Source organism: Aedes albopictus, chromosome 1 (genome assembly GCF_035046485.1).
Source record: "Aedes albopictus strain Foshan chromosome 1, AalbF5, whole genome shotgun sequence".
NCBI classification, from domain to species: Eukaryota; Metazoa; Arthropoda; class Insecta; order Diptera; family Culicidae; genus Aedes; species Aedes albopictus.
In genome coordinates this window covers 289,064,090-289,089,952 of record NC_085136.1, presented here as the reverse complement: position 1 = coordinate 289,089,952, position 25,863 = coordinate 289,064,090, and the positions used below count along the sequence as shown (strand labels likewise).

Genomic DNA, 25,863 nt, shown 5'->3' with positions numbered 1-25,863 from the left:
CCAATCGACTCAGCTCGACGAGTTGAGATGATGTCTGTGTGTATGTATGTGTGTGTGTGTATGTGTACAAAAAAGGTCACCTCATTTTTAGATAGTAAACATAAACCGATTTTAACGACCGACGGTTCATTCGACGCGGAATCTGGTCCCATTGTTTCCTATTGAAAATGGTTCGAATCGGTCCAGCCGTTCCGGAGTTATGGCCATTTAGGTGTTCCGGATCGGTACCCCAGGAAGGGGCCAGATATGAAAATGCAACAAACCCATGCATGCGACCCATCAAACCACGGCATTTTCGATTATCTGATGAACGGGAAGTAAGAAAATAGACTCAGACTATATCTGAACCGGTAGTGTTCCGGAACCGGTTCCGGGTGTCCTGCCGGAAGTGGCCAAGTGTAAAAGTGAACATACCCCATGCATGCGACACATCAAAGAGCGGCTTTTTCGATAACCAGTTGAATGGTAAGCAGGAAAGTAGCTTCAGACCATATTTGAACCGGTAGTGTTCCGGAACTGGTTCCGGGTGTCCTACCGGAAGTGGCCAATAAAAAATTGAACCAAACCCATGCATGCGACGCATCAAAGAGCTGCTTTGTCGATAACCAGATGTAAGCAGGAATATAGTTTCATACTGTATCTGAACCGGTTGTGTTCCGAAACCGGTTCCAGGTGTCCCGCCGGAAGTGGCCAATTAAAAAAGTGAACCATGTATGCGACGCATCAAAGAGCGGCATTTTTGATAACCAGATGAACGGTAAGCAGGAAAAGAGTTTCATACCTTATCTGAACCGGTTGTGTTCCGAAACCGGTTCCAGGTGTCCCGCCGGAAGTGGCCAATTAAAACAGTGAACCAAACCCATGCATGCGACACATCAAAGAGCGGCTTTTTCGATAACCAGATGAATGGTTAGCAGGAAAATAGTTTCATACCGTATTTGAACCGGTTGTGTTCCGGAACCGGTTCCAGGTATCCCATCGGAAGTGACCAATTAAAAAACTGAACCAAGCTTATGCACGTGACTCACCAAATAGCGGCTTGATCGATAACCAGATGAACGGTAAGCAGGAAAATAGTTTCAGACCATATCTGAACCGCTTATGTATATTAAACTGACGAAGTTGAAGAGGTGAATCTAACTGAATAACGCTTAACAGGCTGTTTCCGATATTTGTCACCGATAATTACCAATCAATCCACAAATAACATATCTGAACCGGTTGTGTTTTGGAACCGGTTCCAAGTGTCCCGCCGGAATTGGCCAGTTAAAAAAGTGCCATGCAAACCCATGCATATGAAACATCAAATCATCAAAAATGTTGGATAACCAGATAAACGGGCAGCAAGAAAATAGTCTCTGACCTAAGATTACCAGCAGTGTTGCAGAATCAGGATTGAATGCATCGCTGAAATTACGAAGCTGAACAAAATCAATGCACGCGATAAATATACGTAAAATAACAAAATCTTAATAAAAATTAAAGCGATCTTGTCAAATCACACCATTTTAGATTCCTGAGACGTAATTATACAGTCGGATGAATCAACGTTGTATGGGGAAATTTTAATTTTATGGCATCAATCTCCTTTTGTGGTTGAAACTACTACGCACAATTTTGATGCAACTGGTTGAGCCCTCGCGCTCTGTAACACGGTTGAAATTTAAATGGGTTTTATTATGAGAAATTTCACTAGCTTGCACTTTTTTTTTGTCAAATTTTACATAAATCTTATAACCAATGATAATAAAATAAAGGCTAAAGTGTGCAGAAAAAAATTGCCGAAATATCTTGATAATGATCGGCATCCAGTGCTAGTGAAGGTGGTCAAGCAGTCAACTGAGAGGTTTGATATTTTTCAGCTCTGCTTATACGTTTAACATATTACATAACTTCGGAATATGAGCCATCAATAAGTTTCCAAATTCGATTATGGCGTTGATATAATTGTTGCTTTTCTGAATAAGGTTGACACAAATTTCGATTTTCTCATAAGTCATGAGGGGTCTTCCTTGGAAATTTTATTCGGAATTCATCATTTTGAGGAAGGGCACAAATAAATAGGGGAGATCGGGGCATAATGGACACCTGGGGCGAAATGGACACCCCTGTTTTTGTCGAAACCGTTGACTTTTATGCTAAACTTTTAATGCATAAGTATAAAGGAACTAGTCATCGTTCTATTTTTTCAAAAGTACTATCCATATGCCTCCAAAATAACCTAAATACTATTGAAATTGAAAACGCAGCAGCAAATAAGGAATTACGAGTGTCTCCACCATAAAAACAAGTGAATTGCTACCTTATCTGCATGTATACGTAGATTTAGCAATGGATAAAGTATTTTATTTGTGATTACAATTTACTCAAAATAGAAATTTCAATGTTGTAGTCGATTTGGGGCGAAATGAACAGTCTCAATTACGAATGGATGTACACGCATTGCATACTGTTAGGCGCTTAAGAGTGTTTGGAAAAACATCAATTGGATTATTTTAGCCTAAAGTTTATTTAACTAACTTTGATGTTATGTAAACTCGTCTAAGATGGAGTTTTTAATCTGTGGTATCGATCTCCGTGGGCAAATTACTTAACTGATCGATGTTATCAAAGAAATGACATAAAATATGCAGGGGTGTCCATTTTGCCCCGTACCTTCTCTGCCAGCCCTAAAAACACACGATTTACCATTCATTATTTCTTCACAATAAATACATTCTACCTGCTGTAAATGATTGATTGATTTGTCTTTGTTAAAAAGACTTTCAGCCCTTGGCTGGTTCGTCTCTTGCTGTAAATGATTGAAATACGCAGGAAACAAACTAAAGTTGTAAGCCAACTGATAATATGTTAAGGTTTTCTCTGTTATACAGGCCTAACGTACTCATTTGCTTAGGGTGTCCATTATGCCCCTAATCCACCTTAACCAATAAATTTTTAAATTGTAAAGTGAAATTAGAGTCCTCCTGAAAGTTTATTACCAAATCCGATGAGTTTGGGTATTTTTTTCATCAAATGCATTAATTATTTATCAATTCTACTCCCCCATTGATAAGTCAACGAGCACTGTTACAAAAGAAGAAAATGAGATTTGTTCCGTTCTAGAGTATTCTCAGAATTCAGGAACACTTCGGCTTAGTACATATTCGACGAGAAAGGCACTATCACCACTAGGTGGATTAATCTGGGTTTTTTTATATTATTATTTGTTGCTCGACTAGGCTCCTTCACAGAAAAGGCGACAAGGGAAGGGTTTTCCTAATTTTGACTAAAGGCGGAGGGGTGCCTAGTGTATGGAATTTCGGAAATTAGATGGATTTGACCCCCAAAACCCCTCCTTTGTGCATGGGCTTGCTCACGACGCTTAACTAATACTGAGTTTAATGTATGGCGCTGTTCACATACTACTTATTTTTGGAAATCTCAGAACCCTCGTAGACTTTTTTCCATACAAATGTCCATACAATTTTCGAAATTTGTATGGAGCGTAGACTTTGACTAGAGCTTAGCAAGCACCCCCCCCCCTGAAAGTTCACATAGTTTATGGACAGGCCCTATCTGTTAGCCGTCCACGTAATAATAATTTGATGCTGTACAAACGTTTTTCCAACCATTTGAAATCAGCTTTTTCTTGAACAAAAGCTAAGCACAATAGGTACAAACAGGGCTGGATTTACGAATGTGGAGGCCCGGGGCCACAGTGTTGTGGGGGCCCTCTTTTTAGAGGATATCATTTTCTTTTTCATTGCAGAAAAATCCAGAAAATATGAAAAATTCTTCTAACAGTTGGGGATGTTATTGGAAAAAATAATCCATCTTAATTAGCGTAACTAGAAAAAAGGCATCCACTATAATCTAAGCATAACAGAGATCCAAATATGAAAATCCAGTCCGAAGACAATTGTAAAAGAATGTTTATCAAGTAAATAACACTTTATCCGAGAGTGTTCATCAATGATCAAGTCGAAATTCATGGGAAAGTAGAATGACACATATTGCCCATTTTACTGGCATTTTACCAGATTTGCTGGTGTGTCTGAAGCATACTGGAAAAAAATAAAGCGCTATCTTTGTGGTCTTTGTTACAAAAGCTCAAAATAGAATTTCTTGCGGAATCATTGATGAAATCTATAGAATTGCTGACCGATTACCAGGTTTCTTTTTTTTGTGGAACTCAAGCATAAACATTTCTTATGCGACTTCCAGAGGAGTTTCTGGTGAAGGTGCAAAATAATTGCTAAGAACTTTTTGTGAAACTTCAATTCTACTTAAAGCTGCTGAAGAAATTTCATCTGAAATCCATAATGAGTTCCTGTTTTATTTTGAATAGAATTATAAGTAAAATTTCGTAATAATCTTTGGCGAACGAATTTTTAGACAATTTAAACAAAAATTGTTTGCAATACTTTAAATATTTCAGGATCTTTCAAGAACTTCTCCACAAATATCTACTGTTTTCATAAGGAACCTATGGATTTGTTAAGAGTTCGCCCTAAATTACACATTCAAGCCAGGATGAAAAATTCGTTATTAATTTAATCATTTTAAAGAAAATCGGACCAGATCTCTGCTAAAAAATCCGCCTAAAATTCTTGCTAGTTCCTTCAAAGAAATGTTTCAACAATTCTGAGGTTCGATTTGAAGAATTTATAAGTTTGAGAAGCGAAATCAAACTCTACAGTTCTAGAAACTTTCTTTTATTCTGATAGATACACGTAAATCATCAAAGAATTATTTAGGTTTTTTTTAAATCACACCAATAATTTTCGACAGAAATAAACACGAATTTTCAACATAAACTTTTCGACTCTCTATTCCATAGAGTTTAAGATTTCTTCCAGAATTCAGGTGAAGATTTTCTCATGTATTGTGTTTCCAGTTCAAAACCGAATTAGCGACATTTTTTCTTTTACTTCCGCTGCTTTTGCCTTGCGTTATACACTATGTCGGAAGTGGGGCGCTGTATAGAATACCAGGTGTACAAAACAGCGCCCCACTTCCGACATTGTGTTTAACGCAAGGCAAAAGCAGCGCAAGTAAAAGAAAAAATGTCGCTGATTCGGTTTTGAACTGGAAACATAATATTTCCGGTAAAATAACTTGTGCAATTCACAAGAGTGATCAATTCAAACCTAAAAAATCTCAACAACTTTCAGAGGAAGTTTGAAATTTTATAAAATGGCAGATATCTGCTTCTTTCTGAATTGAAGCACGATATTTCACACGCATCTTGAAAGTAGAAGTACTTGTGATAAAAATCAAGATGTTTTAGCACTACTTTTTTTTGGTTCCCATTTGAAGTTATATTTTGTGGGGGCCCCTGAAATATGGGGGCCCGGGGCCATATCCCCCCTGGCCCCCCCTTAAATCCGGCCCTGGGTACAAACCTTTATTCATGTTATATTCATGCTTATATTTACCATTTACGTCTTGTCTCTTATTTTCAGGAGAAATGTTTAGGAATGTATAAATTATTTTATGTGAAAACAGGGAATTTGACTCGAACCTCCTGATTTATAGTCATTCTAGTCACCTAATCAGTATGGAGGCTGAAAAGCGAACTGGACTCTAAAAAAACTTGCTTGGGTCAGCTGTCAAAAGTGATTTGATTAGAGGTTGAACAACAAGCGTGAATTGGGACGAACTGCTAAATGTCACCGATGTGAATGAAATGGTAGAGCGTTTTTGTCACACTATCTGTACATGGTTTAGCGACAATCTTCCCGTGAAAAGACGACCTGTGAATCCTGTTTGGGTCACAACAGAACTTCTAAGCTTGAAACGTAACCGAAACGCCAAACAGAGACTTCTTCGTAAGCATCGCTCTGTCGACAATCAACAATCTTTTAAACTCGCCAGTGATTCGTATCGTCGGTTGAATGCAGTCCTGTGCAAGTCAGTCGGATCCAGTTCGGTATTCGCAGAGAACCCAAAAGCTTTGGGGGTTTGTAAATTCTTAAAGAAGAAATTCTTCAATCCCGCAAAATGTATTCCTTGATGATGCCGAGTCGTCTTCATACTTCGGATATGATCACCGTTGCTTCTAGGGAACTGAAGTGCTTTTACTCACCTGGACCCAATAGGATACCGGCTGTAATTTTACGAAAGTGTGTTGGTGCTCTAGCAGATCATCTTTGTCGTGTATTCAACTTGTCATTTGAGCAAAAGAAGTTCCCCGATTTGTGGAAAAAATCTCTCATGTTTCCTGTTTTTAAGAAGAGTGACAAAAGAAACGTAAGGAACTACAGAGGAATCACCAGTCTTTCTGCGGGATCGAAGCTCTTCGAAATCATTGTCAGCAACGTTATACTTAACTGTAGCATATGGAAGCCAAGACTCAAGTTGATGCGGTTTACACGGACCCCTTCGGCTTTGTTGTTAACTGAATTTCACATAACAGCATATGGCTTCTACGAACCATTGACTGTGTGCATTCGAACCTCTTCGTTACTCTATGAGATATTTGTTTTTAGTGAAAGTTCTAGATGTTTTAAGAGAAAATCCAGTTTGCTATAGTTTTTAGTTTTAATATTCATGTAGACTTAGGTCAGATGAATTAAATAAATAAATAAATTAATTAATTAATTAATTAAATAATTAATTAATTATTAAAAAAATAAATAAATAAATAAACAGACGATAAATTATACATGTTGATGTATGTTTAAAAGTTGGTTACACAGATGAATAATGTTTCATTCAACTTGATATTCAGTCACCTATGTATTGCTGATTAAAAAGTTTGAACAAGCCATACTTCAAACCAATATTCGGCTGTCATTGTGTTCAGCCATTATTGACACCATTAGCCAGTTAATGTTCAGTTAATATTGTCTGCATTCATTGTTACTTAGACGAACTTTGATATCGCCAATCTGAATACACTACGGTCGCTCTTACTGTTCGTTGGAATCAGAAATAACTGGTGAAATTTCCCCGTAGCACCTGAACATCTTCTCACAAAGATTTTTTAAGGAAATCTCCAAGAAAACTCTTGAAGAAATATATGAAGAATAATTTAGAGCTCCTGGAAAAATTGCTACCGTTATTCCTAGTTAAGCTTTTGCAGGAAATTCCGATGAAATATTTGACAAATTTTACGAAAAGCCTGTTGCGTTCTTAAGGTAGAAAAGAAATTTCATGGCTAAATTTGTTATCTTGACGATTTTATATTTTTTACTACTAAAATCCTAGAATAAATTGTCAGACATTATGAGATTAATTTGAAATTACCTTAAAAATTTAAGTCATATTTTCAAGCTTTCTGCACTGTTTCGAACATATGGAGCAGGGATTCTCAACCTTTTTGGAGTGGCGACCCCCTTTAAGAATTGTCAAAACATCTGGAGCCAAACGAAAGTTTTTATAAAAGAACATGAATTGAATAAACGACACCGAGTTGTTTGTGGACAATGGCTTAGCCAGAGTAACCCTTAAAAATGGAAACAGGGTTCAACGAATATCTTGCTTAATTCATGTGTTTTCCAAACCACTCCTAGAGATATGTAAGCAATAATGCTCCTGGAAACTTATCTGAAATATCCACAATGACAGTTTGACGAACTACAACCAAATTCATGATTTTATTTTTTTAGGATGATGAATTTGACCAATACTACCAAAAATGTGTATTGAAGAAAAATCCGTTCATGAATATAAAACAACTTTTTCTTATCAAGTCAGTGAAAATAAATCTAAAATATTTACTAAAAATACTCTGAAATCAAATCGATGAAAAACTTCTCAATAGGTTAGATTTCCGAGTTCTGTAAAGTTTTTAGTTTCCAGAAACACTTACAAAAATATGTATGTACCAACTTTAAAATCCTTAAGAGATGTTTTAAACAAGTAATCCTGAAGAAAAAACCCTTGAGATATTAGGGATTGTTTCTTCATGAACGAATAAACATCTGGACATGTTTCTTGAAACTTCTGAAAAAATCGCCGCCTTTACAGTATTTTCGCCCCCTTTGACCCGATTTCCACCCACTCTAGAAATCACTGGTTTGAACTCCTCTCTCATTTTCACGTGTAACTGATTACCAATATAAAGAATCCTATAAGAAATCCTTTTTCTTGATGTTTTTCTGAAGAATTTTTGAAGCATTTGTATTCAAATCACTGGAATTCCATTCAAGCCCGCATAAATTCTGGCACGAATCTTTTACGAACTTCATGGAGGGATCATTTGGTTTTGCTGCTAAAAACATGAAGAGAATGTACAAGAACTTAACGAAGGAACTCCTTGGAGAACATTCTAAAGGTCCTCTAACGATGAAACAACTTTGAAAAACTGATACTTATTGGACATTGATATTTCATAAAATTTTAAACGGAAGTCCAGAGGATTTTCTTCAAGCATTCCTCAAAGAGTCCCCTCAGGAATGTTTCTAAAAGTTCCTACCTTAATTTCGGAGTTTTTTTTTTTTGAAGTATCTTTAAGGACAGACTTGTTAGAATCTCAAAATGGCCGCCACAATGGCAGACTTCGGCACCACCTCATGATTTCGAGGGCACAAATCTCTTCGTAAACAAAACCAGCACACCTGAGCTTCTCATTTTAAGCTTATTGCGAGTGAGCAAGAACAGAATAATAAAATGCACTGTTGTGTGAAGCTTGCTTCTTGAGATTTGTGCGTCTGAAGTTTTGATGCACTGTTGAAGCGGGATCTCAAGACGTTTGTCCTTAATATATCTAGAAGTTTTTCGGGGAATTCCCCAGAGAATCAATTTCTCTTTGACGATTTCTTACAAAACTTACCGACAATTTTTTGTAAGATTCCGTACATATTGTCAAAATGGATATATTTGTATTTACTGGCTGTATTTTTTTTTCTAAAATTTACCAAACATTAGCACTATTCAAAACAACTATTATTTCTGATGTTCGAAGGACCGTGGATTTCCAAAAATGTTAAAAAATACGTAACTTGATGATTTTGTGGCTATATCGGTCTCTTTCTACTCATAGTATAAGGGAGTAGAGATCAAAGTGGATAATGAAATGATAGATATGATAGAATTCGCTAGGTAGCGAACAAGTGTGAAAATGTTATAGAAGGTGAAATTAGGCAAGTAGACCATGTATTGAACGAATACACCCACGGTGCTTCATTTACCGTTATTATCAAAAAAAATATACCATCAAAACCTGAAACGTCATTCTCTTCCTTTATCATTCCTACACCTCTGGACAAATTTTTAAAAAAATCGTTAGACGAAATTTTGAGTTACGCCCTTTTAAAGGGCCTAACCCCTAAAAATCAGGGTTTCTATAGAAAAACATCATATTTCATAACAGAAGCATGTTTCTGCCATCAAAATTTGAAGCGCCATTCTCTTTCTTTATCATTTCTACAGCTCTGGACAAATTTTGAAAATAATCGTTTGACGAATTTTTGAGTTACGCCCTTATAAAGGGCCTAACACCTAAAAAATGAGGGTTTCTATAGAAAAACATCATATTTCATAACAGAAGCATGCTGCTGCCAACAAAATTTGAAGCGCCATTCTCTCTCTTTATCATTCCTTCACCTCTGGATAAATTTCTAAAATAATCGTTGGACGAAATTCTGAGTTACGCCCTTTTAAAGGGCCAAACCCCTAAAAAATCAGGGTTTCTATAGAAAATCATCATATTTCGTAACAAAAGCATGCCTTGAAGTCCCAAATAATAAAACGTATTATTAATAATGCTACAATTTGATACTATGCGCTAATATTGGCTATTTGTATTGATGTTTGTATACAAATTGGCCATTACGCTAATATAAGGGAAGTATTTTCAAACATGTAGGAAGCAATCATGTTTGTATCAATTACCATTCATAGCGTGGGACGTAAGTTTTTTGTATTGCTTTTTTAAAGACAAAACAAGCGATGGCATGTGCCAATCTCATTCGTTAGATTTAATGGTGATTGCTGTTTTCAATTAATAAACATACAAAACTAAGGATTGAGATGATCAATTGTAATGATAGTTCTATATTTAACTGCTAAACTACGTTACCGAAGAATAAACGTGATTAAATGAAACTAAGTTTTATAATAATTCTACTATAAGTACTTGTGACGTTCAAATGGGCGTAACTGGAGAATTTGACCAACATTATTTTTGAAATTCAGTTTATGGGTGTGCATTAACTATATAAATGAAAAAGTAAATGAACTGTCGTTTATGTTTTTCATTGTATGTTGTTCTGGCTATAATAGTAAATGAAGCCAACAACGTCCGTATCCTACAGGTTAAAGAATACTTCCCTTATACTGGCGTTATGGCTAATTTTTATACACAATGCATTCAATATTAGTGCATAGTATTACAGCATTAAATTTTTTTTTTTTTTTATTCTTTATTATTGTGTTTTTTAACTTAATGTTAGTTCAACATACACCAGCATTATTAATGATACTGTTCATTATTTTGGATTTTGAAGCATACTTCTGTTATGAAATATGATGGTATTCTATAGAAACCCCTATTTTTTTTTAGAGGTAAGGCCCTTTAAAAGGGCGTAACTCAAAATTTCGTCCAACGATTATTTTAAAAATTTATCTAGAGGTGAAGGAATGATAGAGAAAGAGAATGGCGTTTCAAATTTTGTTGGCAGAAGCATGCTTCTGTTATGAAATATGATGTTTTTCTATAGAAACCCTCATTTTTTAGGGGTTAGGCCCTTTAAAAGAGCGTAACTCAAAAATTCGTCAAACGATTATTTTCAAAATTTGTCCAGAGGTGTAGAAATGATAAAGAAAGAGAATGGCGCTTCAAATTTTGATGGCAGATACATGCTTCTGTTATGAAATATGATGTTTTTCTATAGAAACCCTGATTTTTTAGGGGTTAGGCCCTTTAAAAGGGCGTAACTCAAAATTTCGTCTAACGATTTTTTAAAAAAATTGTCCAGAGGTGTAGGAATGATGAAGAAAGAGAATGGCGTTTCAGGTTTTGATGGTATATTTTTTTTTGATAATAACGGTAAATGAAGCACCGTGACACCGAATGCGTTGGTAGTTCATACCACCTTACCAAGACTTGACACTTGTTCGCTACCTAGCGAATTCTATCTTATCTATCATTTCATTATCCGCTTTGATCTCTATTCCCTTATACTATGAGTAGAAAGAGACCGATATAGCCACAAAATCATCAAGTTAATTTTAGAATACGGTCGATAAATCAGAATATGTTAAAAAATACGTTATTTTCCATTTTTCCCATTTTTTATTTTATTCTGTTTTTTTTTGTTTTAGTTTTGTCTATTTTCAACTTTTTGCGCTCCATTTATTTTTTTTATGTACAGTTAAAAAGAGATGTGGAGCGGACCTGGTGTGGTGGTTAGAACACTTGACTATCACGCTGAGGACCTGGGATCGAATCCCACTCCCGACAAACTCACAAATGTGAGTTCTTCCTTCGGAAGGGAAGTAAAGCGTGGGTCCCGAGATGGACTAGCCTAGGGTTAAAAATCTCGTTCATACCGATAAAAAAAAATAAAAAATAAAAAGAGATAAATTTTACCAAACATATCGTTAACATTTTCCTCCGGATGCGTACATTTCACCAACTTCCTACTCGGGCACTGACTGCCAGCAGCTTGCGTTACATTTTTTTTATTCCTGTCCCTGCTCACTTTAGTGCGGGAAGGTGTCAAAGGAAGCCAAAGGCACCACCCCCAGATGGACGAACAGCGCAGCGGAACAGGAAGAACCGTTCGACAATATGTGAGTTTAATATCTTGAGCCAAGATTATCGTTTGACAGCATCCGCAGCAGAGCTTGGGTTTTTTTTTCTCATCATCATGAAAGATGAACGTTTTTCTGCGTGTGGGGTGGGTGGATCTAGCTACCAACCTTACAAACTCACTTTGAGTCACAGTCACAGGGATGAAGGCCTTTGACGACGACATCGACAGCAGAAAATTTCGTATTCCCCTTCGATATAATGTGGATGTCGTCGTCCTCGTCGTTTAGCATAACAACAAAGATCCCCGGGAAAATGGGAATGGCTTATGGATTATGTTCCCGTTTCGAAGAGAGAAGCTCCGCAGTTTGTCGCACCGACCGTCCGACCAACAGACGTACCTCGACTGTTTATTGATGATTTTACGGACTGGTTGAGCACAGTTTGACAGATGATGTGGATTTAAATTTGAATGGTAATGCGCGCCATGCGTTTTTCGATTTTCCTGCTCCAGTGCTAACGTTTTGTGGGGCAAGTAATGGAATAGTCTGGTTGGTATGTAGTTTTTGGAAAAATATATTCGAGTTTCATGGTACTGAGTAGAAGCAATCAAGGACTCATGTGGAAATCCTTTCAGAAATTCTAATGGAAAACTCTTCAGGGATTCCGGAGGAAATCTCTCCAGAAGATTCCGGAGGGAATCTCTCCAGAGGATTCCGGAGGGAATCTCTCCAGAGGATTCCGGAGGGAATCTCTCCAGAGGATTCCGAAGGGAATCTCTCCAGAGGATTTCGAAGGGAATCTCTCCAGAGGATTCCGAAGGAAATCTCTCCAGAGGATTCCGAAGGGAATCTCTCCAGAGGATTCTGAAGGGAATCTCTCCAGAGGATTCCGAAGGCAATCTCTCCAGAGGATTCCGAAGGCAATCTCTCCAGAGGATTCCGGAGGCAATCTCTCCAAAGGATTCCGGAGGGAATCTCTCCAGAAGATTCCGGAGGGAATCTCTCCAGAGGATTCCGGAGGGAATCTCTCCAGAGGATTCCGGAGGGAATCTCTCCAGAGGATTCCGGAGGGAATCTCTCCAGAGGATTCCGGAGGGAATCTCTCCAGAGGATTCCGGAGGGAATCTCTCCAGAGGATTCCGGAGGGAATCTCTCCAGAGGATTCCGGAGGGAATCTCTCCAGAGGATTCCGAAGGGAATCTCACCAGAGGATTTCGAAGGGAATCTCTCCAGAGGATTCCGAAGGGCATCTCTCCAGATGATTCCGAAGGGAATCTCTCCAGAGGATTCTGAAGGGAATCTCTCCAGAGGATTCCGAAGGCAATCTCTCCAGAGGATTCCGGAGGGAATCTCTCCAGAGGATTCCAGAGGGAATCTCTCCAGAAGATTCCGGAGGGAATCTCTCCAGAGGATTCCGGAGGGAATCTCTCCAGAGGATTCCGAAGGGAATCTCACCAGAGGATTTCGAAGGGAATCTCTCCAGAGGATTCCGAAGGGCATCTCTCCAGATGATTCCGAAGGGAATCTCTCCAGAGGATTCTGAAGGGAATCTCTCCAGAGGATTCCGAAGGGAATCTCTCCAGAGGATTCCGAAGGGAATCTCTCGAGAGGATTCCGAAGGGAATCTCTCGAGAGGATTCCGGAGGGAATCTCTCCAGAGGATTCCGGAGGGAATCTCTCCAGAGGATTCCGGAGGGAATCTCTCCAGAGGATTCCGAAGGGCATCTCTTCAGAGGATTCCGGAGGGAATCTCTCTAGAGGATTCCGGAGGGAATCTCTCTAGAGGATTCCGGAGGGAATCTCTCCAGAGGATTCCGAAGGGAATCTCTCCAGAGGATTCCGAAGGGAATCTCTCCAGAGGATTCCGAAGGGAATCTCTCCAGAGGATTCCGAAGGGAATCTCTCCAGAGGATTCCGAAGGGAATCTCTCCAGAGGATTCCAAGGGAATCTCTCCAGAGGATTCCGAAGGGCATCTCTTCAGAGGATTCCGGAGGGAATCTCTCTAGAGGATTCCGGAGGGAATCTCTCCAGAGGATTCCGGAGGGAATCTCTCCAGAGGATTCCGGAGGGAATCTCTCCAGAGGATTCCGGAGGGAATCTCTCCAGAGGATTCCGGAGGGAATCTCTCCAGAGGATTCCGGAGGGAGTCTCTCCAGAGGATTCCGGAGGGAATCTCTCCAGAGGATTCCGGAGGGAATCTCTCCAGAGGATTCCGGAGGGAATCTCTCCAGAGGATTCCGGAGGGAATCTCTCCAGAGGATTCCGGAGGGAATCTCTCCAGAGGATTCCGGAGGGAATCTCTCCAGAGGATTCCGGAGGGAATCTCTCCAGAGGATTCCGGAGGGAATCTCTCCAGAGGATTCCGGGGGGAATCTCTCCAAAGGATTCCGGAGGGAATCTCTCCAGAGGATTCCGGAGGGAATCTCTCCAGAGGATTCCGGAGGGAATCTCTCCAGAGGATTCCGGAGGGAATCTCTCCAGGGATTCCGGAGGGAATCTCTCCAGAGGATTCCGGAGGGAATCTCTCCAGAGATTCCGGAGGAAATCCTGTATTTCCGCTATACCATTTAAAAACTTGACTTCTTTCATATGAACTATGTTCTTATCATGTCTAGGAGAAAATATTTCTGCGTCATCATTGGGTTATAATTTGATTATCTATAGTCGAAGTGGGTAACTGCGTATGGATGGTTCTGAGTCTCATCCGAAAAATCTCTACTCCCTGAATTTTCAACCATTTCGATTACTTCATTTTTCAGATTGCAACAAACCACACGGATCCAGTAGGGACTGATTGCGTCACATAACTACGACCAGCAGAGGAGGCTACACATTGTAAAAGTGACACGACCTTGGGGACCCGGATTCAAATTATTTCCAATAATCGTTCCCCTTGAATGGAAATCGGGGGCACAACCCTGGCAGTGTAAATCGAAACTCATCATCCGAGCCCGGTATGAACCAGGCGTGGTCTGAGCAAGGGGAAGGACAAGACGAAGGTGGCTGCTGAATTTCATTAGTGAAATTGATGATCGCAAATTGATTTGCCGGCTTTTCCCACAACCGAGGGCATCCTGTGCTAGTTGGCGGTGCTGGTTGGTGTGTCTATTTTCGGATAGATTATCGTGATTCGTGGTGGCTGGTATTGTTCGAAGATAATCTCGAGTACGGATGCAGCAGAGCAAATGATAGCTAATGAGTCTGGCGGAGCTGGAGGAATTGTTAGGAGTGCTTGATTTCTAGCGATTCTGGGCAAAGGCTAGCGTTCAGAGCCGCCCTCGCCGCCGCAGTTACTACCGCCGCCACCGAGTCTACCGGAGATCCGCCTTTGCACGTACCACACGTCGGCAAAGTGCGGTAGTCCAGCGAGGTTGTTCACTATAGGCCGAACATCCCAAACCAGATAGTTGAATGAGTAACAGTGCAATGGTTGCGGTGGCCATCTGCTGTATTCTGGTACTGCTGGCAGTGTTCATCGTACTGATAATAGTGGTTGGGCAGACGATGGGCGAACCAAAGTGAGATAAGCTCCAACTGGGGCCAGGTCACTTCGCCGATGGATAGCCAAGGCCCCCCGGCTGTTAGAATTCGGACGGATTTTGTTCCACTAGTAATACCACTGCAACTGCTAGCGTCGATGGCCAACCATCACTAAACGTGACCAAAACCTCTACCATCGAACCCAGCATGACCCTAGTACCACAGAAACGGCGGTTGATAAACATCCTGATCCTGTCCAACATCTCCAAGTACTACAAGCCAGCCCATCACCATCAAGGGCTTCGTGAAGAGGTAGAAGAAACTCCCAGGCCTTAGTTCGAAACCAACACTTTGCGCAAAGCAGTGAACTTTGGTGATCGTTGTACAATCCTTTCCCTGTAGGATACTGTTCAGCGGCGGACAACACTACTGACACGTATACACACGCACACTACCTAAACTGTATATAGGCTTGATGAACTCCGCGAATCTCGTCTTCTTCGAGTCTAGCTCAGCAAACAGCAACAACATGCACCAGCTAGTATCTTCTTGCAGTCATTTATCCTATTTCGTGGACAGCAGTTCAACACTGCTGTCGTCAAATAGTCTACCTTCTTCCACTTTCACCATAATTTATCCAACCTAAAACTAGAACTTCGATCCACCTTACCTTCTCTTCCAAACTATCGGATACGCACGTGCACATTTCACACACACAAGCCAACCGGCACTCCGATCGAGAACAAAGCGAGCAACCACACAAACAATACTTGTAGAGAATGGCAGACAGCAATTACCACCACCACAGCCAACAACAACAACAACAATAAACAAAACCACCGGAGGTATATAGAACAAAGCAAAAAAAACATGGAATAAAATCTTTCTCACCAATTCTAAACAGCCAAAAGGGGGCTACAAATGAGATGAGTCAAACGCAAAAACACACACTCACATTCTTAGATTGACACAGAAACAACTCGTTCACAAAAAAAAAACAACAACATAGGGTTAGTGACATTAGTAACCAAACAAAAAAAGAAAATAACAATTCGAAGAATAATCGACAGTTAGGAGCAAACATATCGTGTGTGTGAACGAGAAACAACACAACTATAACCGAGAAACTTAACCAAAAAAAAAACAAACAAACAACCCGGATTATTAAGAATGATGAATTTGTACCGTTCCGGAGAGTTTCATCATGGGAAGCGTATGGCTATTTACGGCCAACCTCAATGTCCCCTGACACACACATAAACACTGACTGTTTGTAATTTGGGCCATTGTTTTTTAGGGAGCCCCACATGTCACAAGTGTTGTTGTTTTTTTTTCTTCAGTTTTTGTAGAATAATGCGTAAGCTCTAATCCTCCTCCCCTATAAAGAGTTCTTCCCAGGATTGTGAACACGATACACCGATCCGAATAATATCCGAAAGCAGTTGTTTTTTTATCTAGGCTAGCAAGTAATAAGGGATTTTTTGGACAGGTCATGTCGGGGGAGATGATTGTTAATCGCGTGTGAAGAAAGAAAAAAAAATCAGAAAATTTATATTAAATATAATGTAAGGAAGTTGGTTGTAGGAGCAGCAGAGTTGTTACCTACCGTAACAAATGCGAGGAAGAAAGGTAGAGAAAAATGTGCCAAGCAAATAGAAGGTTCGTTAACCAAATGATTGAGAAAGATGTTTCAAAAGTTACGGAATGATGACCGTTGGATAAGTTAACATAGTGAATTGCATTAAGATGACAAACGTAAACTAGATGACTGTTGGTTGGAGCGAGTTTCGAGCGCTGACACGGATGAGAACCTTTACTAAATTACAAACAACTTATTAATACACTCGCTTTTTCGAATTCGAAGAACCAAGGCGGAGTCATTCGGATAGCATAATTTGAAACTTAAAATACTGTTTTAGAGGTTTAAAAAAAGGTTACAAGAGTTGAAACGGATTGATCGAAGTGAATTTTTAACTCAAATTCTAAAATGTTTTTCGAAATACTCGATTATTTTGTTCCAAGCAATCCCAAGAGGAAATGCTTAAGCAATTTCTGAGGGAATTCCCGAAGCAAACCCCAAGTTGTAGGTTCTGAAGGAATCTCTGGAGGAATTCATGTAAAAATCTTTGGAGAAATTTCTGAAGGACTCTCTGGAGAAATTCCTTGGGAATCTCTGAAGTAATTCCACCACAGATTTCTTCAGAAATTCCTACAGAGGATCCTTTGGGAATTCCTCTTGGGATTGCTTCAGAAATTCCTCTTTGGATTGCTTTATGATTTCCTCCAGGCATACCTTCAGGTGTTTTCCAAACATTTCTTGAGGAAATCCTCCAGAGAACCCTCAGTAGTTCCTCTAGAAATTCCTTCAGCAATACCTCCAGGTATTGCATAAGCAACCACTCCAGAGATGAATTCTCGAAGAATTCCATCACGTACTCCTTCATGGGTTTTTCAAGGATTGCTCCAGGGATTCGTAAAAGATTTGCTCCAAGTATTCATCCAAGGATTTTTCCAGAAATTCCTTTAGGAATTCCTCCAGTGGTTACTTCAAAAATTCCTCCAGAGTTTCCTTGAGGATGTTTTTTAGGAATTCCTTCAGAAACTTCCAGGATTTTTCCAGAAATTCTTCCAGGGACTCCTGTGACTTTTAAGGGATTACTTCAAAAGTTTCTCCAGGAATTTTTCTAGGAATTCTTCAGATATTGCTTCTAGGATATTAAGCGGAATTTCTCTTGAAAGGAATATTTGTGGCCAAGAACACACAGTTTTTAACAAATTTCTTGCTGAATTCACACGAATACCTAACAAAATCTCGAAATCTCGAAGTTTAATGTAGACTCATTCTGATGAAACGCTTGGAGGAATTTCAGAAATAATATATTGAGGAGTTCCTGGCGAAATCCTTAAAAAAAATCCTGAAAGAATTCCTGGAGGAATAAATGAAGCATTCCCCAGAGGAATTCCAGAGGCAATCCCTTGATAAACTCCTGGAGAAATCCCTAGAGAAATTCTGGAAGATTTTCTCTGAAGGAATTCCTGAAGAAATTCTTGAAAGTTTTCGCGAAGAAATTCCTGGAGGAATTCCAGAAGAAATCCTTGGAGAAAATCCTAGAGGAAATCCTGAAACAATCCCTAGTGATTGAGGAAGATATCGCTGAAGGATTTCTTGAAGAACTTCCTGGAGTAATCCCTGGAGGAAATCACTCCAGCAAGTCCTCGAGAAAATTCTATAGGAAGTCCACCATCAAGCCCTCCAGAAAGTTCTCAAAGAAGACCTCATTTCCAGGAAGTTCTCCAGGAACATTTCCATGAATTTCTGTTGAGATTTCCTCAAGAATTCCTTTCGAGGACTTGTCAAGGAATTCCTCCATGAATTCCTCTTGCAATTAAATCAGCAAAACCTCCTTTAACTTTTCCAGAGATTTCTCAAGAAATTTCCCCAATAATTGGATCCACAATTGGAAATTTCTTAGAAAATGTTTGACATTTCCTCAAAAATTCCCTCCATGAATTGCTTCGAGGGATCCTTAGTAGTTCTCTGGGAAGTACTCCAGAAAATCCTTCAGAATGTTCTCTAGGTTTCACTCCATGCCAACCTTACCTGCAGAAAGTGCTTCCCTTAACATTTCTAGAGGCTTCTTCATGAATTCCTCTAAGGATTTGTCCAGGACTTCTTCGTGAATTTCTTGCACAAAGTTGTTGGGAAATCCTTCCGCAAAATCCACCAGGCTTTTGGCCAGAGATTCCAGTAGAAATTCCTCCAAAGATTTCTCCAGAAGTTCCTCCATGTATTTTCACAGAAACTTCTCTTGAAATTTCTGCTCCCATTCCTCCAGGATTTTTTCCTGAAATTCCTTCAGAAAGTTCTTCCAGAGTTCTGCCAGAAATTTCGCCAGGAGTTTCTGCTCAAACCACTCTTGAAATTATTTTACAAATTACTTCAAATAGCCCTCCAGTCCTTAAGGAAGAACGCCAGGAAGTCCTCCAGGAACTTTTCCAGATTACTGTTGCTGAAGACTTTTCGTTCGGAAAGTCCTCCAGAAAGCTTTCTATTATTTTTTTCAAGAGATTTCTTCAAGAGTTCCTCTAAGGATTTATCATGGAATTTTTCCAGAAATATCTCCGGAAATTCATTCTGGAATTCCCCTTGACATTCCTACAGAAATTATTCTAGGGATTTCTAAAGAAATTTATTCACGATTTTTTTTTACAGATTTCTCTAGATTTTTTCCAGAATTTCTTGCAAGATTTTTTTGGAAATTCTTCATCGTATTGCATCAGAGTTTTTGCCCCAGAGATACCTCTAGGAATTCCTGCAAAAATTTCTCAATGAATTCTTGCAAAAATGTTTTCAGGAATTCCTCTATACATTGTACCAGAAATTCCTTAATGAGTTTTTTTAATCATTTCTGGATTTCTTTTAGAAATTACTGCAGGCATTTCTCTAGTTATTCTATAGGAATAACTCCAGGAAATCCTTCAGAGCATTCTCCAGATTGTCCTCCATGATTACCTTACCTGCAGGAAGTCCTTCAGGAGATTGCCATTAATTTTTCTAGAAATTTCTTCAAGAATTACTCTGAAGTTTTATGTAGAGATTCTCCCTAAAAAATCCTGAAATTTCTCCTGAAATTTCTGCAGAAATTCTTCTATAGATTCCTCAAGAAATATGTCCTGAAATTTATCCATAGATTTTACAAGAATTTCTTCAGAATTACTTGTAGGAATTTCTTGGGAAATACTTATAAGAATTCCATCAGAGTTTTTGCCCCAGTGATTCCTCTAGAAATTCCTTCAAAATTTTCTCAAGTAATTCCTGCAAAAACTTCTACACAAATTCTTCCAGGCATTTTCCTGTAATTTCTTCCGATTTTTTTTGGCATTCATTCCGAAATTCCTCCAGGATTTTCTCGATAAAACATTCCTGGCAAACCCAAGGAATTGTTCCAGAGTTTTCTCCATGAACAACTTATTACGATAAAATAATGAGACACTACAAATATAAAATATTAATGTGGAACATTACAAATGCGCAAAAAATTAGGACATCACCTATGGACAAACACAACACAAAGCATATATTTTGCCCTGTTACCCTAGTGAATAACATTTTCCGATTTCAGGATGACGAGGTTTCATAATTGTCGTTCATCCATCAGTCAATCCTGTAATCGTATTTTCTCTGGCAGGTTGCTTTTTGTTCGCAGCAATAGTTGCTTACATAGCTTGAGTTTTATCTAAGAATTTCTAACCCTAAGGAGGCATGCTGTTTCAGGTTTTAATACGAGACGTTTTCATTTTGATGTCCCTGATAGGGAACGATTTACTTTTCTGATATTTGTTCTTTGCCCGAAATGATCTGAAAGTAGGCCATCAAAAAATGAGATTGCTGAGATCTCATGATGTTATTTTAGCACTATAAATGTGCAAATGCTTACAAGCTAAAATAGTACATTTAACACGAAAATAAAACTTGTAATAAACTTCGAAAGCTCCTGAAGACAGTCCTTTGGTAATTCTCTAGGAAGTACTCTATGAAATGCTCCAGGATGTTCTACATAATGCTCTCAAAGATAACCTTACGATTCGAGGAATCCAGGACGATTGCCACTGATTTTCCCAAAAAAAAAATTCAAAAATTTCTCTAAGGATTTGTTTCGGAATTATTCAAGAAAATTCTACAAAAATCCCTTCTGGAATACTTTTAGAGATTCCTGCAGGAATTCTTCCAGGAAGACCGCAAGAAATTCTCCACAGATTTCTCCAGAATTTCTGCAGAATTTATCTCAGGAAGTTCTTGGACAATTCTTTCAGACATATCATTAAAGTTTTTGCCCCATAGATTCGTCTAGAACCTACAACAAGCATTTCGCTAGAAATCTCTGCAATTTTTTTTCTATGAAATCTCGTAGGCAACTTCCAGAAACTCCTTCAGAAATTCCTTCAGGAATTTCTTCAGAAATTTCTCTAGAAATTCCTCTAGAAATTTCCTAAGAAATTTCTCTAGAAATTTCTCTAGAAATTTCCTTAGAAATTTCTCTAGAAATTTCTCTAGAAATTCCTCTAGAAATTTATCTAGAAATTTCTCTAGAAATTTCTCTAGAAATTACTCTAGAAATTTCTCTAGAAATTTCTCTAGAAATTTCTCTAGAAATTTCCCCAGAAATTACTCTAGAAATTTCTCCAGAAATTTCTCTAGAAATTTCTCTAGAAATGACTCTAGAAGTTTCGCTAGAAATTTCTCTAGAAATTTCTTTAAAAATTTCTCTAGAAATTTCTCCTAAAATTGCTATAGTAATTTCTACAGGTATTTTTTTCCAGAAATTTCTTTGGAAATTCTTTAAGAAATTCTTCCAGGACTTCCTCCAAAAATCACTCTCGGAATCCTAGTTGAAATTATTCAAAGTATGTCTAAAATTACATCCACAAATTTCTCCACGAATTACTCCTCGATGTCCTGTCAGCAGATCTCCGACATTGCAAGTGCAACAATGAAAAATGATAATTTTGTCAAATTTTTAAGACCGTGTTCCAATATTAAGAGAGTCCCCAAAGGGCTTAAAATGCTCAAAAATTGTAGAGCAATTTTGACCATCGCAATATTGACCATTGCGTAAAATCTCCGCATATCAATCCAATCCACGCTTCACTGCGTATCATTAATCACTCTTTCTTACTACCTTGTATCGTTCTCTATTGAAACGGGCACCAGCCACTACCATTTGTCTCTTGAAAGCATTCTTCTCATCCGTCGCTCGTTTCTACTCCTCGTCGAACCAGCCTTTGCATTGCGTTAGCATCGCTGAACGGTACTTACCACTTCTTGCGTTGTTCTTGTCACTGCTGTTTCACGGATTAACTCACATAAACTGCCGACATTCCCGGATCCGTTAGTCTCTCCCAGTGCTGTACCATTTCCGAATAATTATTTCCTAACGACACTCACTGTGTCGTCCAATTTAAATGACAAACGTCGACCTCCCAAACAGTGACGAAACAAGCTACAGCTCTCATTCCAGGCAGTATCGGCCGACAACATCCAACAGCTACGATCCATTCTTCTTTTTGAAACACACGATAAAACACGAAGCTCTGACTGCATGCATTTCTGTTCAACCTTCTATACTCATTTGTATTTGTGGCGTCGTGCATTGATACTAAACAAATGGACCCTCATTCGGGCCAGACTTGATGACAGTCATTCAGCTATGAGTGTCATAATTTCTGCGTTCGAGCGAAGGTATAATATGCGTTGAGCTGCTATTGAGATTTTCAAACTTTTGTTGGAGCTCCCCATCGTATCAATGCGTCCGTTGCGAATGTGCTTGTTAGTGACATTGAGACGGTCGGCTGTTGCATCGATGAAAGAAAAAGAAAAATGCAGATGTCAAATCTTTTTTTTTGGGGTAAATGTGGTGATGGTGCACAAGCCTGGTTTCTTTTATTGTATCGTCTAGCTTTTGATGATACTGAGCAGCAACTCTTTCGACTGACAAGCAATGGATATTGAAACGCATTGCTACAGTTAATGATTGTGGAGCAAGGGCTGTCTCAGCTGGGACATCACAAAGGAAATAAACAGCAGAGGCTCATTCAAACTCAGGGAAACATTCCCCTGGTTGTGTGTCCATTCCCCAACTAGGATCGCGCGCATCGATCTTACCCCACAAACACGTAAATTGCTGATTTGATTGAGTGTCGCGCAGTCGGGACGCTACGGACCAACCAGGACGCCCCGGCTGCTTCAAAATGGGGAATGTCAGTCACGTGAACCAACGAATTGCTGACTGACTGACAGACACGTGAAACGTGTGTGTGAAAGTCCTGAAGCTGCCTACCTGCCTGGTAAAATGAAGCTCTTCGACTGTCACTGAATGGGAAAAGCACTCTCTGAAATCAAATCTCTCCGCCACGCCGGCCCTGCTCCCACTCCTGGTGACCCTCATCATCCCGCGTGTATGTAAACTCCTAGCAGTGCAGTCTGGGTCCCGTGAACGAGTGTGAATGTGGGAGAGCCTCAACTCCTTCCACCTGCTGGGCTTCGTTCGACGGGTGCGCTTCTTTTCACTTGACGGGATTTTATCTCGTTTGAAGACGGTCGGTCGGTCGGACGGTTGTCCTAGGTATGATGGAGGTCGTGTGGAGGTGGGTCAGGGACATTGATGGCATTACAAGGCGCGCACCAGATGGAGCCTGTTCCGTTTCACATCGCCGTGACGACGACGACGACGACGACGACGACGACGACGACGCTTGTCGGGAGATGTCGGCCGGACGGAACTCGACTCGAGCGAGACCATGTTTTCACTGTTTGACAGTGCAGCAGCTCTTCTGAACGTTCGTACGACAAGCTCCAGCCATGAAGGAGCGATTCAGGCATGTACCTACTAAGTTGCTGGGTACCTGGTCGGCTTTTGTTCGCCGTTCACATGATGATGATGATGATCAACTTGTCTAACCGGAACTGGGCGGACCGGAGTCTCTTGGAGAAACTTACATTGTTGCCGGCAGGTTGAGATGTGTCATTCCCGCGCTCGTCTCATACGCTGGCTGGCTGTGTCGTGCGCTTTCCCGCTAAGGAAAATGAAAAATGAATTCGATTGTGTCACGACATGCGGTGCGCTGCATTCGTTGGCTGATGGCACGAAGAGGTGGTGGAAATGGGAATTTTTCCTTTTCCGAACAAATTGGCCTTGTGACATATAAGCTGAGCACCGTTTGGCATAGTTTGCGCAAGGATTTTATTTTCCCCTTTTTGATGTTTCCGACATTTACAATAAAATGTTGTGCTGTGGAGATAGTTTCATCCCAGAGTGGAACATATCAATCAGGGCAGTAATGAACTGCCGTTCTACGCCCAATGGTCCCATGTTATATGGGAATCCCATATAACATGGGACAACTATGCCTAGAACGGCAGTGAACATATCAGTTAAAGTATAGGTAGGTAATTAGTTTTCCAGCGGAAATTTAATCCATCGGAGTTCTAAACACTGACTACGCAGGTGTGACTAGATGGTGGCTCTAAGAGGACACATCAAAATGCATCGCATTTTTGTTGCCTTTAGCATGCTGGACGAATTATGCGCGGAGCTCATCATACATACATATAGTTATTTGATCAACATCATATAAATATAAGACATAATCAACAATACATAGTGATAGTACCACACAATACTAGGTTTGTGGTCGCCGTTTTCCATCCTCGGTCAAGCCCAATACTTTCCAAGTGACGCTCCACCTGGTCCGCCCATCATCGTGCTCTCTACGTTCCACGCCTTCTTGTACCAACCAGATCAGTAGCAAACACCAGCTTTGTTATCCGGCATTCTTGCAACATACCCACCGTATCCTTCCGGTTTTGGTCACCTTTTGGTTCACCGTAAAGTGCAGCGAGCTCGTGGTTCATGCTTCTTCGCCACACCGCCGAAGATCGTCCTTAGCACGCGTCGCTCGAAGACTCCGAGTGCTTGCAGGTCTTCCTCGAGCGTGGTACATATTTCGTGTACCACCGTGGACCACCGGCGGTCTTATTATCGTTTTGTACATGGTGCAATTGGTGCGTGGGTGAATCTTTTTAGATCACAGCTTCTTCTGGACCCCGTAGTGCACATGACTTCCACTGATGATGAGTCTTCGTATTTCACGGCTAGCATTGTTGTCAGCCGTCAGAAACAAACCGAGGTAGACGAATTTCTCCACCACCTCGAAGATATCCCCATCTAACGTCACATTACTATATGGCTAGACGGACTCGGTCGTGTTCGGTTCCGCCTACAAGCATGTACTTTGGTTTAGACGCATTCACCAACAATCCGACCGTTGCTGCTTCGCGTTTCACGTGGGTGTACTGTTCTGCCACCGTTCCAAATGTTCAGGCAATAATGCTCATGTCGTCCGCAAAGCACACAAATTGACCGGATTTTGTGTGTATCGTACCTCGGTTGTTGAGCCCGGCTCGTCACATTACACCCTCCAGAGCAATGTTGAAGAGTAGGCATGAGATTCCGTCACCTTGTCGTAGTCCCCGTTCAGACTCGTATGAACTAGTTCACCCGAAGTCTTACGCAGTTTTGCACACCGTCCATCGGTGCTTTAATCAGTCTAGTCAGCTTCCCAGGAAAGCCGTTTTCGATCATGATTTGTCATAGCTTTGCGCGGTCGATACTGTTGTATGCCGCTTTGAAGTCGATGAACAGGTGATGCGTTGGGACCTGGTATTCACGGTATTTCTGGAGGATTTGCTGTATGGTGAAGATCTGGTCCGTTGCCGACCGACCGCCAATGAAGCCGGCTTCCCACGCACTCATTCGTCTTAGGTGACAGACGACGAAAGATGATCTGGGATAGCATCGATCTGATATGCGAAGGATTTACGCAATGGTCAATGTTGCAATAGTCAAAATTGCAAAACAACTTTTGAGCATTTAATGTCCCTTAGGGAGCCACTTAGCATTGAAAAACGTACTTGAAATTTTGACAAAACAGTAATTTTAAAATGTTGCACTTGCCATATCGGACACTTACCTGCTGGACCCCCGGGAGAAATTCCTGGGGAAATTCATAGATGCCATTCTAAAAAAAAACCTTGGGTAGTTTCTGAAAAAAATCCTGGAGTGGTTTTTGGAGAAACTTTTGGAGGAATTTGAGGAGGATTACCGGAAGAAATTTCCAGAATAATTAAAAAAAAATGC

General features: G+C 40.0%; 2 protein-coding genes across 17 annotated transcripts in view; both read left to right on the top strand.

Annotated features, from left to right (window-relative positions):
- Nucleotides 1-25,863, top strand: part of LOC109408324 (cubilin) — a 649,214-nt gene that overhangs the window by 300,902 nt on the left and 322,449 nt on the right. The window lies entirely within an intron of this gene.
- The window catches only part of LOC109408325 (uncharacterized), a 129,199-nt gene that overhangs the window by 80,933 nt on the left and 22,403 nt on the right, over nucleotides 1-25,863 (top strand). The window contains exon 2 of the mRNA XM_019681608.4: nucleotides 14,446-25,863. This exon is cut by the window's right edge and continues 22,403 nt beyond it. Within this exon, the coding sequence (XP_019537153.1) occupies nucleotides 15,098-15,208 (111 nt within the window). The 5' untranslated portion in view covers nucleotides 14,446-15,097 and the 3' untranslated portion in view covers nucleotides 15,209-25,863. The remainder of the gene's footprint in view (nucleotides 1-14,445) is intronic.